The sequence below is a fragment of the Lolium perenne genome, chromosome 2 (assembly GCF_019359855.2).
Source record: "Lolium perenne isolate Kyuss_39 chromosome 2, Kyuss_2.0, whole genome shotgun sequence".
Lineage (NCBI taxonomy): Eukaryota > Viridiplantae > Streptophyta > Magnoliopsida > Poales > Poaceae > Lolium > Lolium perenne.
The window spans coordinates 302,108,493-302,124,487 of record NC_067245.2 but is presented as its reverse complement, the minus strand read 5'-3'; the positions used below and the strand labels follow the sequence as shown (position 1 = coordinate 302,124,487).

The 15,995-nt window shown below is 56.5% G+C and overlaps 1 protein-coding gene across 1 annotated transcript; it reads right to left on the bottom strand.

The window, feature by feature from the left end:
* Nucleotides 1–241: 241 nt before the first annotated feature.
* Nucleotides 242–2,139, bottom strand: LOC127329676 (uncharacterized). The gene is made up of 5 exons (XM_051356150.2): nt 2,054–2,139; nt 1,843–1,924; nt 1,140–1,757; nt 481–858; nt 242–340 (listed from the first exon to the last, which is right to left on the bottom strand). Exons 1-5 carry the CDS (start codon nt 2,137–2,139, stop codon nt 242–244), a joined length of 1,263 nt encoding a protein of 420 aa, XP_051212110.1.
* Between the last annotated feature and the right edge of the window lie 13,856 nt (nt 2,140–15,995).

Here is a 15,995-nt window from a genome sequence, read left to right as displayed (position 1 = left end):
GCATCCATAGAGATGAGTATATGTACGTATATGTGAGCGTCTATGTCTATGCTGTGTTTTGAAAAAAAAAGTATTACCACATGTAGTCCATAATTATTCTCCTACATTACATACTTGTAGTCCTGACCACAATGCGCCTATCTGTGGCGGATGGGGTGCATAGCTGTCTCTCTCGCGAACGTACCGCGGTCTCAGGATACGACGAGAGCTGATCGCGGGCATTGGCTGCCAACTCCATCGATCACTCAGCACCGCCAAAACCAGCCGGCGGCTGACTTGTCACGGCCTTCCTGGTGGCTTCCCTGACCGCCTCCTCCTGCCAATTCGTGCCTGCCGCCGACTGCAACAAAAATCAGGGGTTAACATAACAGTTATGTTGCCTGAAGCAACATTTCTAGCATATATGAGCTAAGTATTACGTGTGTATTACACTGGTTGATTATATTTAACGTTAAGTAAAATAGTTGTATTAGTACATACCTTCAGGTGCAAGGACAGGCTTGCTCGATGTGGCCCGTCGCTATCGTCGCCGGTGCTCATCGACACCAGGTTAACATCTTCACCCATCTGATCTTTGAGAAACTGCAGCGTCCTGAGTACCATGTCCGTCGTGTTGCCGACCACCGGCCTCGTCACCATCTGCACCATGCGAACCTCCCCGGTCTGATCGTCCTCTGCCGCCGCCGCTTTTGATGTCTGGACCTCGACCTTCTGGCGGGCGTCGTCTTCTTGGGCGGTGGTGGCGCGCCTGGCGAGCTGTGACTGGAGGGCCTGGTTCTTCTCCTCGAGCTCGCAGACCTTGGACTTTAGAGAGTTCACATACTCCCTCGCAATGATCAGTACGGACGCCCTGTCTTTCTGCGCTCAGATTAGAGGACCGAGGCAGGCATGGTTATTGTCAGTTCATTCCGAATTATAAAATGCTCTACCCTTTCTCAAAAGTATGTATCTAAACGTATTTTACTGTATTTATTCATTTATTTTAATTTGTATCTGAACATATGTAATTAAAATATCCAAAAATTTGTAACTCAGTAGGAGGGAATAGTTTTGATGAAATTTTTATGCACATATGTTTAGAGAGTGAGCAGTTTCATAGTACCTGACTCCGTATGTATAGCATATAGCTAGAGCCATACCTTGGAGCCAGGAGGGAGGACGGTCCTGAGCGCATGGAAGCTGTCGTTGAGCTTCTCCCTCCGCTTGCGTTCGGAGATCATGTGCTGCAGCTGGTTTTGCTGATAGTCATTGTAGTACTGCTTCTGATGTTGCTGCTGGTTGTACCTCATCGCCACGTGCATCTTGGCAAGGACCGACATCGCCGTCTTGAACATCTTCTGCCCGCACGCCGGCTTGGTCAGCCTCCGCCGCCGGGGGCCGAGGTGCCGGCACCGCTCGTAGCGCCTGAACGCGCTCGCGCTAGTCTCCATTGTCACCGGCGTGTCCTGGACGTTGGCTGCGTACTGGTCGACGTAGGGGAGCACCACTCCGGGTGCCAGCAAGGAGGAGACCTCGGGGAACTGAGGTCCGGTCGCCGTGGCCGCGAGGAAGTGCGCCGCCGGGGAGCTGTTCTCTGGGCTGCAGGGCAGCCAGGCTGAGCGGAACGAGGAGGAGGTGGAGGACGAGGAGGGGAAGCTGCAGCCACCGGTGGCGTGGTACGAATTTGGGAGGAAGCCGAAGTCGTCCACCACGGAGCTGCCGTGCTGGCTGCTGTACGCCGCTGATGGCTCGTCGTCTATGTTCAGCTGCATGCTGATCTGCACGAACAACCGTACCCAAGTTAATGATCAGGGAGTGTCCAAATAATGGCTCGCTCCATGATCTGTCAGTCTGCATGCTTGCCTGTTTGAGGTGTTGCTGAATCTGTGAGCTGGCGAGCAGTTCCTGCTCCTGCTTCCTGCACTGAAACACTGCGGGGATGCAGCTGCACAAAGAAATTCAGACCACGTAATCGATGAGATGAGCTGTTCGATCTTTTACAGGACAAGAACCTAACAAATCTGTATTGGTAGATGCTGATATTGAATAGTATATGTGGACGTTGTGGCTGCACCTGGCAGTGTAGTCTCCCATGAAGCCGCCGCCGCGGCCGTCATTGCTGTTGGCCGCGTACCCATGGATCCAGCTGCTGCTATCCATGGCTGGCGTCGATGATGATCAATATGACCGGCTCTTAATCATGAGATATTCGTAATGGAAATACGAATACTTGTGGATATATATAGATTATTTATCTATAACTAGGTGGATGGTGTGTGCGAGCTAGACGCAGTTTATAGGGTCCAAGAAGCCGGTGCGTGGGGTTGTGAAGAAGGCGAGGGAGATGGTTGTGGGCGTATTCACGTGTAAGTGAAAATTTAGCGCGAATATCACTTGCGGCTCTACGTGTGCGCATTCACGTAGACCATGATCTGCTAGTAACCTATATTGCCCAACGAAGAAAGGTCATGATCCGCATCAATCGCTCATGACGTACGATTTTATCTGGCACAATTTTATTTCCCCAAGACCCCGACAGTAGAGCGGAGTAAATAGGACAAGGACTCCGTGGACGGAGCGTCGCAGCCGCACGAGAGGATTTTTTTCCCCTTTGTGGGCCGGGAGGAGAAGAATATTCATGGCTGATTCTAGAAATTAGTGTCATGTCCGCAACCATACTTTTTTTTCAAGTGTTTTGTGGTACCCTCAAATAAATATTAGCCATTCATCTTAGTCAATCCAACGAAACATACGCGTTCATACTTGTGCACAAAAAGCAACCAGTAGAATTTATACTGTTGACCTGGTGACGATAAAATACACCACATTCACATGAAAGTCCTGGCCCAACAGCGATCATCGATGCCTAGGACTTCGCCGCCATGCGCGCTGGCGCGAAACTGAACACGGACTCGCGGAGCAAGAACGTGGAGTTGGGAACCATAACCGTCGATGAGGTTGTTCGTCGCTCGCGCCGTTCACTCGTTTATCAGGCAGCACGACTCATCATCAGAGCCACCGCGGAAGTTCAGGGTGGAGGTCTCGGCTCTCTACGCGCCATCAGCAAGGAGGACCGCGTTTGGTTGCCTGCATCCCCTTGGCTCGTATTGGTCCAACTTTGTTTTGGCCTGTTTGGTTACCTGGTCGAGGTCGCGTTCTTGCATGAACCGCTTCTCAAAACACCCTCGGGCCAGGCCCTGAAGGAACGTCCGGTTCGGCCGTATCTAGCGAGCCACCCCTATTTTCGCACAAGTGGAGAACGCGGCGTCCTTGCAGAGCCACCACGGGAGATGGTGGGAGCTCGCGCGGGACGGCGAATTCTCGGCGGGCTAAATTCGGTCACCACGCTTGAATTTTCGCCACCGTATATAGGGGCGGCTCTCTCACGGCAAATCCAAATCCCCCATTTCTCCCTGTTCCGAGCTAGCGACATGGCCTACTCTACCTCATCTGCACGGTCGGCGAGGATTGCGGCGGCGGCGGCCACTGGCCGCGCAGGATGGTCGTCTTCTTCGTCTGCGTCGATGCCTTTGGTTGTGGTAAGCTTCTGCAAACCCTAGCCTTAATTAGATCTAGATCTTTTGGGTATACAACCGGGGTCTGAACGAATCCATTGTAGCTTCTCATTGCGGAACCCTCCCGGTTCCGGCCTCCAGACGCCGCTGGCCCCACGGTGGGCGCCAACTGTCGTTGCCTATTCAATGGTGCCTCGGAGGAGGGATCCTCGCGAGGGGGAGAAGAAGTAGGGGCCATAGGGCGGAGTGCACACGGGACGGTGGTACGCGATTTACCCAGCTTCGGAACACATGCACGATGACAGGGCCTACTGCTGCTTGTCTGGAATTATCTAGGCGCTTTCGCGTTGTTACAATGAGTTGTGGTTGTGATCGTGCCTCTAGGGCTCCCAGGATCTGGCTTATAAAGGCGCACGGATCTAGGGTTTACATGGAGAGTCCTAGCCGAAATACAAGTTGCCTAACTACGGTACAATATCTTGCCGTGTACGTCAAGGATCCGCCTTCCTCCAGGATCATGCTGGATCCAGATACTTCATGGGCTTTCACAGATCCGGCCTCCTTCGTAGGTCGGTTGGGATCCGGCTCCTTGCTCCTGGACTAGACTTCATCCTTCAGGATCTACATCAACTGGGCCGCCCGATGGGCCACATGCCACATCACCATCTGTGGACCACCCGGGCTTGCCGGATCTAGGCCATGCCGTATAAAGTATACCCACAACAAAGGTAGCCGCAGATGTTCTTGCATTCGCCGGCGTACATGTCACCACTCTTCAGCTGTACAATCACATCAGAAACTGGAGGACGAAGTGGAGCGTCATCATGAAGATGAAATCCGATCGCATTTTGGACTGGAGCGAAGATGGTTGTTGCTTCTACGGCGGTGATGAAGGGGCAGCGGACGAGTACATCTAGGTACGAAGCCTTATTGAGTTCCTGCATTGATCTGAAAGTATATATATGTCAATATCGTCCGCACTAACAGGTGTTCCTTGTGGATTGAAGCGATACCCGAAGCACCGTCAGTACATCGACACCCGATCACCAACTACGCTCAGATGAAGACAATCTTCACTTCCCGGTTCGTCTGCAAGGCGCAGCTGTTCTAGCCTAACTTGATGGTCAGGGCTATCGATTTCATTGCAGACAATGAAGCCGAGTAGGACGTCTACGGTAAGCTGCAGCCACCGGAGAGGAGGACCTGACTTAGGACCTGGCTCCGCAACCAGTTTCCTGCTTAGTGCTTCTGCTTCCTTCTCATGATCCGCTGATCTTGGGAGGTGATCTTGTATCCCTTCATTAGCTAGGACTTGCTACAACCCGATCCCCGGTTTGTAATTATGAACTTGTTCGAGGTGGTATATACTAACCCCTCGTGACGAACCTGTGATGCATCACGAAGTAGTTGCTTCGTTCATGATGCATCACCCACTAAGTAGTAGTTGTTGTGTATTACCAATATCTTTTCTGATGAATTGAATCTCATGTGTGCTATTATTCAGTACTGCGTAACCTCACCACTCTAAGTGAAGGGGTTACCATAGCACTGAGCTATCTGCAACCAAACAGACTGTGGGTTGCACGAGCAGGGAAGAATGGGCTGGAAACGGGCAACCAAACGATGGGGCCTGGGTTCCTTCTTCGGCACGCAAAAGGCCGCACAGGCTACCAAATAACCCGCCAAAAGTGGCCCATGGCCCGTTCGCGACGCGCAGGGGCTCCCATCTCGCTGGCGCAGTCATGCAGAAAATCGGTCCAGGCAACCAAACGCGCCCTAGGCTACAGGGCAGTAGCAGAACGAGCTCAAGCTCGAGTGTTCATGGGTGCGGATCCATCTTACAAGTATGAACTGCACACACACGACAAGGGCCACCCATGGTAGCAACCGCCGGAAACTTGAAAGCCCGGCAGCCCATCACAACTATTACAGTCTACGGAGAGGAAGAGCAAGTGTTGGGCGAGATAAGTTGCTGGACTGGAGCTCACCCTAGCACAGGCAAACCGCAACCACCGTAAACGACGAGATAGCACCACCTTCGCAGATGCCACCAGAGGCCGCCACAACCAGGAATTGACCAACATAGCTCACAGACTAGCGAGGGAAGAGCCCAATGAGAAATACTGCGGGTGCAGAACACGAAGCAAGCCTTGCCGAGGAGGGCAAACAGAGCAGGACCTACGCTGCCCAAACAATAGGGGGCCGCACGGCGCGAGAACTCCAAAAGTGACATCTTCAAGAAGATCACGACGTAGAAGTGTCGCTACCACCTGATCCAGAGATTTTGGGTTTTCACCGGGAGTACGCGAAGAGACCAAGTACCTCCACATTGACGCCTTGAAGAAGGGAACGACGTCCGCCGCCGCCACCGTTGTGGCCCAAAGGGCAAGGGTTTACCCCGACGAAAGCACTCAACCGCCCACATAGGGTAGTGGTAGTCGCCGAAGCAAGCCCCGTACCGTTGCCACACCGCACGACTCATTAGCACCACGCTGTCCACACGGCCGAGGCAACTGGCTAGCACCTAAGCCTGTGGCACACCCGCCAATCAACCTGACTTCCACCATCCACGGCCGCTGCCCCGGCTTCCCAACTCTGCACACTGCGACACCGAGGAAAAAAGGGAAACACTTTGAGGGCGTCGGACGCCAACCGAGGAGCCGGTTGGCCACCGCAACCAAGAACCCCCACAATCAGAAACGCAAGATCCATCGGCCAGAACCACCACCTACAGCCCCCACGGCTGCCGACGGCCACAAATCTGAGCAAGGTGGGCTCAAAACGGGCCCGAGGACCCTGCCCTGATTCGAAATCGAGGCGACCAGAAGGCACCACGTAAATCACCACCTCGCCAGGAACCCCTCCGAGCCGGGCCGGATGAGCGCCACGCCGCCGCACGTCACGCTGGGCGCTACCCGTGCCGTCCACTCCTTCCTCCGTCCGCCCTAGCCAGAATTCATGCCGCCCGCCGGCGAGTCCACTCCAGCGAGCCGCTACCACGAGTGTGCCATGTCTGCGGTGTCTCCACGCCGTCGCTGAAGGGACACGCCACCGCACCCACCGCATTGCGGGACGCCCTCACCAGTTGTGGGGGCCCATACCGCCACCACCGAGCGAGGAAGAAGAATGGCCTCGCCGCTGTTGGCGCCGCGTAGGCTTTGCCCTGCGACGTCATCTGAAGATGGTGAGGAGGAGGGGAGGGGACGAGGAGGCGGTGCTGCCAAGGCCCTCGGTCGCTCGCGGTAGTGACGCAAGAGCCAACCTTAGTGGGAAGGACCTACCGTGCGCAACCATAGCTTCCGGGGTCGGAAGACAATATCATTCAACACAAGGACATCAGAAAGTAATATCGTTCAACACAAGGGCACGTGAGAAAATAATGTCATTCAAATACAAGGACACGTCAGAAAATAACACCGCTCGGTCCACTGCAGAATTCTACGGCGGATGCGGTACGTAGTCGTCCCTTCCGAGCGAGAGTGGCGCTGCCAACACCACGACATCAGGTCAAACCTTGTTGATCCTGCCAATGGGTGGACCGACCCATGTGTGCTGTCGCTCTCCCGCTCCCGGGGGAGCTCCTGTATCATTCATGTCCTGTATCGATCCGAAGACATTTTCTATGCTACGGCAGGTTGAACAGAGAGAGCTCCTGTATCATTCATGTCCTGTATCGATCCGAAGACATTTTCTATGCTACGGCAGGTTGAACAGTAGAAAATTCCATCTCAGCTGGACGGGCGCGACGTACACAGCAGGGCAGCAGTTATACGGTGTTCACCAAGGAAGGCATATGCTCCCTGGCATGGCCACATTCAACTCTCGCGGTCGCTCAGGCGCTGTGCCGTTCTGGTGATGTGGAATTTGCTGTTAGTTGAGAAGAATGTAATTTTGTGGTTTGCGTAGATTAGATTACTGAAATATCCATGGTCCGATCTGTATTCAACCATGTTAATTGATCATGTGTTTTCATTATTCAATTTTGAGTGCCTACTATGTGCTAGCTTCGTGAAAATGTAGGATTTTTCTAATACAATGAATATATTAATATTACAAGGATACCAATTACACATTGTCTCTAGACCAATAATATGTTCAAAGACACCAGGAAGGCAGGAATACAAACAACTAAGAAAAAAGAAGAGAAAACAAAGACCTTGCCACAGTGATGAAACCACTTGCAACAGCACTCTAACCACCACCGAATACAATACCTGGAGTAAAAACGAGATTCTCTAAAAGCAACACCTACAAGAAAAAAAAAATGCACAACCATTATTGTCGCCCGATCGATGATCTTTGTCGTGGTATCGTCACAGCATATGCCATAGGGTGGCTAACGAAGGTGGTTCCTAGGTGATCTCACGACGGTATCCGGATGCGGGTATGGGGACGAGCGACACGGCGACGTACCCAGGTTCGAGGCCCTCCGGTGGAGGTAACACCTCTACTCCTGCTATGAGTGTATAAGGTGGTCACACAGTACAATGATGCTCCTAGAGCTGTGTCCGGCTGCTCCTGGGAGGCTAAGGGAGATGATGATCTCTCTCACAGGGCAACGCTAAGGGTGGAAATGGAGTCAGAATGATCGATCCCCCGCACGAGAGGGGGTAGTGCGGCTTATATAGGCACCGGCACTTTACATAAAAGACCCTATGGTCTACTGGCCGGCTCCGGCTTCCGCTCCTTCCCGAGGCACTGATGTCAGTAGCCGTTGAGGCCTCATGGCCTGTCCCATCCGGCTGCCGAAGTCAGCGGTATGGAGAGGAAGTGTCCCTGTCGCCATCAAACACTGTAGCCAGTACGGATCGACGTACGCCATGATGGCCTGTCCGGCGCGTGGCACTATTGCTCCACAGTGCCCCGCGCTTTACGGGAGATGAAGTCAGCGTGGACTTACGAACCCGGACCACCTACCCGGTTCCTTCTAGTGCAAGACTCGCCAGCCTCGAGTCGGTCTGAGGTACAAACCCCCAGTCGGATATGGCTTGTAGAAGCCGGCTCAGCTACAGCATTGGTGGCCGTAGCCAGGCCGACTAGGACCTAGAGCCAGCCGGCTTCCGGACCAGCCGGCCACGGCTCCAGCCGGCTGCTCCTCAGCCGGCCTTTGCCGCGAGCCGGCCAGTGGCCAGCCGGCTGCTCCGCGTCCATTGCCCTACCCGGGGTCTTCCCCCCGACATTAGCCCCCGAAGTTGGCAAGGTCCTGCGTTTAGAGGGACCTAGGCAGGTTTTCCTGGCTTTTTAATCTCTTGAACATATTTGACGGCACTCGGAGGGGCCGACTGAGAATTTCCATTCAGCCGGCTGCGCCCTCATCCGGCTCGTTTCGGCCGGCTGCTCCTAGCCGGCCGCTATTTTCACTTCTGCAGCTTTTGCTTTTTCACAAGATTTGGTGATGTCTCCGCCTTGCTAGGAAAGTTTGGGGCCGGATCAAAGTTAATGTCCGGCTCCGGCTTGAGCGCGCCGGAGTCTCCGCCGCCTCGGGTCCTGCGCCCGACTTGACCGGTCTGACGTCAGGCCGCTGCTGCCGGTTCGTCTGGTCACATCAATGTCTCCTCCGGATCCGGTGCGGTCGTGGGGGACGTGGTGTGGCGGTTTCTGGTAACCGTAGCGGTAGTGGGGAAAGTTATGGCGCAGTAAATCCGGGCGACGTGGCCACGACTGCCACTTGGAGGCTAATCGCCCGCTGCAGGCGGCTATAAATGCCGCGCGGGAGGGCACCGAGGCGGCCACCTTGCCCACTTCTTCTTCCTTGCGCTCTCGTTTCCTGCGTTCTTCCTCGCGCTCGAGCTCCTCGCTGCTCCGGTGGAAGTTCTCACTCCATCTCCCTGGCGAACTCCGGCGAGCGCATCTCCGCCGATCCGCCGCCGCTACTCCAACGAGCCGGCGCCACGGGGCCTCGCGTTTCAACGGTGCGTCCTCCGCCGCCGCCGTCGCCGCCGTCGCGAGGTTCTTCTTCACCTTTCCGTCTTTCTTGGTCTTCTTCCTCCTCCTCTTCGTCAATGGCCGGCGCGAGCGGGTCGTGGAGGGGGTCTTACATGAGGGAGGACGACATCGAGCGGCTGGTGCGCCTCCGCCGGATCCCGTCGACGGTGGCCACGAGGGCGCCCGGCGCGGAGGTGGAGCCCAAGCCGGAGCCCGGCGAGCGCGTCGTCTTCGGCGCGCATTTCGACCGCGGGTTGGGCCTGCCGGCGTCCAACTTCTTCCGCCAATTCCTCGACTACTTCGGCCTGCAGCCGCACCACCTGCCGGCCAACGCCTGCATCCTCCTCAGCTGCTACGTGGCTTTTATGGAGGCGTACGCCGGCTTGTGGCCGGAGATTGACTTCTGGAGCCGCCTCTTCTATATCAAGGCGCAGATGACGGACGGCCACCTGCGGACCTGCGGCGCCGCCTCGATCTACTCCCGGCCAGGTACGCCCTTCCCGAAGATTCCGACTGTCGACTCGGTGAAGAACTGGCAGATGTCATTCTTCTACGTGCGCAACGAGAATCCGGGCTTCGACCGGATCAACCTGCCGGAGTACAATCCGGCTCCTCCAGTCGGCCGGATCAACTGGGGCTACAACGCCCGAACAACGGACCCGGACGCGGCGGTGAGCCAGCTCTGGGACTTCCTGGGGGCCGCCATCGCGGGCGGGCTGACTGCCGAGGACCTCCTCTGCACCGTCGCCGAGCGCCGGGTGCTGCCGCTTCAGCTGCGCACCCACAAGATTGGGCACATGTCCGGCCGGTTCGATCCGACCCGGACGTCCAAGGCGGAGCTCTCCAAGGCCCAGGTGGCCCGCCGGGTGAACAACATCACCAAGGCCAACATGCCGGACGCCTGGAACTACGGGCTGGCGCCCAGCAACCGGGACTCGCCGCCTGAGCTGGTAAGTTTCATTGTTCTGGCCAACTTCCGGCTTGCGGCTGCGTGGCCGACTTCGCTCTTCTCCGACTTCCGGCTTGCGGCTTACTTATATTTCTTCTATCTTCTAGCTCTTCGACCGCCAGAACGTCGAGGACGGCGACCTGGCGACAAGGAGGTGGACGCCGGATCACGTCGATCCGGCTGACCAAGCCGGCGACCAGGCCGGTGACGACGATCTGCCGCAGGCGCCTGACCAAGGCGGCCAAGGGGAGCACAATCCGCCCCCTTCGCCAGAGCAGCAGGAGGACGACGAGCCGGCGACGTCCACCACGGGGCCGATCCCCGCAGTGCCTCTGCGCGCGAGGACGCCTAGCACCACGGCGACTTCGGCGCCCAAGGGGAAGAAGCGGGTCGGCGACCGCTCCTCCACCGCTGCCTTGGAGGCGAAGGTGAAGAAGCAGCGCCGGCTGCAGCCGAAGAAGGTTCCGGAGCAGGCCGGGTGAGTTTTTCTTCTCTTCTTGTTTGATTCCTTTTCTTTCCTTTCTTTCCATACTCATCTTTTTCTTATTTGTTCGGCTAGGGCTCCCATCAAGTTCACCCAAGGCGGCGGCTCCCGGCAGGCTCCCCGTGTCGTGTCGCCGCCTCCGCGACAAAGGAGGGAGCCGACGCCGCAGCCTTCGGCGCGCGCGCCCACGCCGCCACCGGTCGTCGTGCCGCCTGCGGGCACTCCGCCTCCCGCAGGGGCGCCTTCTTTCGCTGTGCCTCTGGCTTCAGCACCTGGCTGCGGCGCACGGGGTGAGCCGACGCGCCGGCCGACTGGACGACATGTTCCCGCGCCGCGCTCGTCTTCTGGACCCAGCGGCTGGAGCCGGCAGGGGCATGCCGCCTGCGACCGGAGCCGGAGCCAGCGGGGCTGCGCCGCCTTTGACTGGGAGCGGTGGTGGCGCGCCCAGCGTGGTGGTGCTGGAGGAGAGCCCGGAGGGGGCACCTCAGGCGCCGGAGACGGCTGCCCCGACCGGGCCGACTGCTTCGCCCGGAGCGCCTCCATCTTCGGAGCCGACAAGGGAGGAGCCGGCAAGGGACGAGCCGGCGCGCACGGAGGACACCGGCTCGCGCGCGTTGGTGAGGATGGAGGGCCCGTCGGCGCCGTTGGAGGGTGCCCGGCTTCTGCATGTGGCATCCGCCTCCGACTCCAGCCTTGGCTCGGCTGGCACTATGGAGCAGGCGTGGCTCAGCGCGGACTCCTACGAGGTGACCAGCCGGGAGGGGAACCCAGGCGTGGCGTCGGTGAAGATGTTCTTCTCCGGCTTCCAGGCCAACCTCAAGGCCAGGGCTGCTGAGACCGCGGCCAACCTCGCCAAGGTGGAGGAAGCCAGCAAGGTAAGTACTTCGTCTTTCTTTGCGATTTGGTTATTATCCTGGTAGCCCTCCGAGGCGTGGGCCGGCTGCTTGGAGCTGATCCGGGTTTCGTCTAGTTGATTGATTCTCTTTTTCCTTAGGCGGTTACGGAGCGGCGTACTGTCCTGTACAACCGCGTCGTGACCCGCTACCACAAGGCCAAGCTTGAGCGGGCCGACTTGGCTCGCGAGCTGGAGGCCATCAAGGGTAAGGTCTTTTTCCTTCCGACTTGATTTCTTGTTTGATTTTGTTTGGCTGACGCCTTTTCCGGCTGTCTTGCAGCTGAAGCCACCAGGGTCCCGCAGCTGGAGGCGGACCTTCGGGCCGCCCGCGCTCAGTGCGCCGAGAGCGAGGAGGCGGGCCGAGCTGCTGCCGCCAAGCTCAAGGTGGCTAATGGGGAGCTGGGGCGGCTGCGCCGGCTTGAGGAGAACCACCTCAAGGAGCTTGCCCTACTCAGGACGGCTGAGAAGGATAAGGTGGACGACCTGAGCAAGCGGCTGCATGAGGTTGAGAAGCAGCGGCTTGCGCTTCAGGAGGAGGTGATCACCAAGTCCGCGGAGCTGTCGGCCACCGCCAAACGCTGGGTGGAGGAGATTGGCGCGCTTGATCGCGGCTTGGCAGGTAGGCCTTTTTATTTTTCTCTTTCCTTCCCCTTTGCCGGCTTTCGGCTGTCGGCTGCCGGCTTGGGCAGGCGGCCGGCAACGGAAACTTTGGTTTTCTCGCTATCTCCATCTTCGGGCTGGGGGCAGTCGGTTCGTGCTGGCTGCCGCCAGGCTTACTTTAGAGCTTCGGAATCTCCATCTTCGGGCTGGGGGCTATCGGCTCGTGCCGGCTGCCGCCAGGCCTACTTTAGGACTTCAAAAATTTGCATTTTTCAGCTTTTTTCGGCTTTGAAAGATTTCTAACGCACTTCTCCTTTGCAGCGGCCTTCCCGGAAGCGCAGGATGCGGTGCTAGCAGCCGTTGGCGCTGCGCGCGATGCTAGGCGGCGGGCGACTGGCGAGGGCAGCGCGGAGCTTCACCATGGAGGATTATATGGCATCCATGGCCGCCCGCGTTGATCCCATCACCAAGCTCGGCTGGGAGCTCCGGAAGGCGGCTGAGGAGCTGATCCAGCTGCTGTGGCCGGCGGAGACGTTGCCGCAGGATCTCTCCAATCTCATCGCCTGGCTGGAGCGGGCGCCCGATCGCTTCCTCGACTGGAAGGAGTCTGCCACGCGCGCTGGAGCCGACATGGCGCTGTCCTTCGTGCTCTCCTGGTACAGCGAGGTGGATCTTGGGCAGCTTGAGTATCGGCGGGCCGGCGTGGAGGATGCTCTCCCGGCTGAGACCAAGACAGCCCCACTTGCCCGAGCCTGCGCCATTGCCGACTTCATCGACAAGGGCCTCTTCATCCCGGACCCGAACCCGCCGTCTGAAGACGAGGACGAGGAGATGGAAGACGAGGAGGCGGAGGACGTGCCTGAGGATGACCCGGCAGCCGGCTCCGCAGATGCTCCCCCGGCTGGTCCTAATCCAGCTGGTGCTTAGATGTACCTGTCCTTAGGTGTTGCTTTTGAAGAACAATTCGTTAAATCCCCGGAATGCCGGGTGCATATGTATGAATATTATTATCCTTTTATTATGTCACACTTTTAATGTGTTTGTTAATCATTTGTGTGCCGGCTTGCTTTCTTTCGACTTGTTCGCTTTTTCCCATCCGCCCCACTCTTTGGCTTTGCTCTTGCCGATCGTACGTCCGGCTTGCGATCCGTTGCCGGATCAAGAGCGGGCCGCTGGGTGGGGCCGACAGTATTTCAGTCGAACGAGCCGAGTTCGGCAATCCGGCACTTTTATGAAAAGTTATAAGTCAATTCGCTTTCACTCTTTCCCTTAGTCGTCTTTCGCGTGCCGGCTCCCTAGGCCTTACTCCCGCCAGCCGGACAGCCGGGTTGCGGTCTGTAGCTGGATCGGAAGCCGGCTGTCGGAAACCGGATCACGTTACTTAGCCGGCCACATGAGAGGGTGTAAGCCAACTGGCGAAACAACGTAGAGTATGCGAAAAACTTGTCGGAAACGGCGCTCTTGGCGCATGCTTTTTCATAGCTTACAAAAGGAGTACAAGGGATACATACATTCCTGCTCTCAAGTGTAAAATGGGCGGAGCAAGTTGACATTCCAGGGACGTTTAGTCTCCTCGTCAGCCTTGTCCGGCTTGTTTTCTCTAGCCTCTTGGGCATCTATGAGATAGTAGGAATCATTGCCTACTGCCTTGCTCACGATGAAGGGACCCTCCCATGGGGATGACAGCTTATTCTGTCCGGCTGTCCGCTGGATCAGCCGGAGCACTAGGTCTCCTTCTCGGAATGCTAAGGGATGGACCTTCCGGCTGTGATAGCGTCGGAGGCTCTGCTGGTAAATAGTAGATCTGGACGCGGCCAGCAGCCGGGCCTCTTCGACCAAGTCGACTCCATCTTCGCGAGCTTCTTTGGCTTCAGCTTCTGTGTAGAGCTTGATCCTTGGCGCGTCGTGCTCGATATCAGTCGGCAGGACGGCTTCGGCCCCGTATACGAGGAAGAATGGTGTGAATCCGACTGAGCGGTTTGTAGTTGTTCGCAGGCTCCACAGCACATTGGGCAGCTCTTCAATCGAGCAGCCGGCTGCTCGCTCGAGCGGCTCCACCAGCCGGGGCCGGATGCCGGCTAGGACCAGGCCGTTAGCCTTCTCCACTTGTCCGTTAGACTCCGGGTGCGCCACAGAAGATAGGGCCATCCGGATCCCCATTTCCCCGCAATAGCGAGAGAAGATGCCTTGGGAGAAGTTGCTGCCGTTGTCGGTGATGATGTTGTGGGGGTAGCCGTATCTCACGATGATTTCCTTGAGGGATGTGACGGTTGTGGAGCCGCCCAGTTTCTTGATTGGCTTGGCTTCGATCCACTTGGTGAACTTATCAATCATCACCAAGAGATGTGTCATGCCGCCTCGCGCCGTTCTGAACGGGCCCACCATGTCCAAGCCCCATACGGCGAACGGCCATGTGATGGGGATGGTTTTCAAGGCGGAAGCCGGCAAGTGCCTCTTCTTTGCGAAGCGTTGGCAGCCGTTGCACTTCTTCACCAGTTCTTCTGCGTCTCTGAGCGCAGTCGGCCAGTAGAAGCCGTGCCGGAAAGCTTTGGCCACTATGGCTCTGGATGAGTGATACGTCTCCGACGTATCGATAATTTCTTATGTTCCATGCCACATTATTGATGTTATCTACATGTTTTATGCACACTTTATGTCATATTCGTGCATTTTCTGGAACTAACCTATTAACAAGATGCCGAAGTGTCAGTTGCTATTTTCTGCTGTTTTTGGTTTCAGAAATCCTAGTAAGGAAATATTCTCGGAATTGGACGAAATCAACGCCCAGGGGCCTATTTTTCCACGAAGCTTCCAGAAGTCCGAAGACGAAACGAAGTGGGGCCACGGGGTGGCCAAACCCTAGGGCGGCGCGGCCCCCCCTGGCCGCGCCGGCCTATGGTCTGGGCCCCTCGCGCCGCCTCCTGACCTACCCTTCCGCCTACTTAAAGCCTGTGTGACGAAACCCCCAGTACCGAGAGCCACGATACGGAAAACCTTCCAGAGACGCCGCCAACGCCGATCCCATCTCGGGGGATCCAGGAGATCGCCTCCGGCACCCTGCCGGAGAGGGGAATCATCTCCCGGAGGACTCTACGCCGCCATGGTCGCCTCCGGTGTGATGTGTGAGTAGTCTACCCCTGGACTATGGGTCCATAGCAGTAGCTAGATGGTTGTCTTCTCCCCATTGTGCTATCATTGTCGGATCTTGTGAGCTGCCTAACATGATCAAGATCATATATCTGTAATTCTATATGTTGCGTTTGTTGGGATCCGATGAATAGAGAATACTTGTTATGTTGATTATCAAAGTTATATCTATGTGTTGTTTATGATCTTGCATGCTCTCCGTTACTAGTAGATGCTCTGGCCAAGTAGATGCTTGTAACTCTAAGAGGGAGTATTTATGCTCGATAGTGGGTTCATGCCTGCATTGACACCTGGGACAGTGACAGAAAGTTCTAAGGTTGTGTTGTGCTGTTGCCACTAGGGATAAAACATTGATGCTATGTCTAAGGATGTAGTTGTTGATTACATTACGCACCATACTTAATGCAATTGTCTGTTGCTTTGCAACTTAATACTGGAGGGGGTTCGGATGATAACCTGAAGGTGGACTTTTTAGGCATAGATGCAGTTGGATGGCGGTCT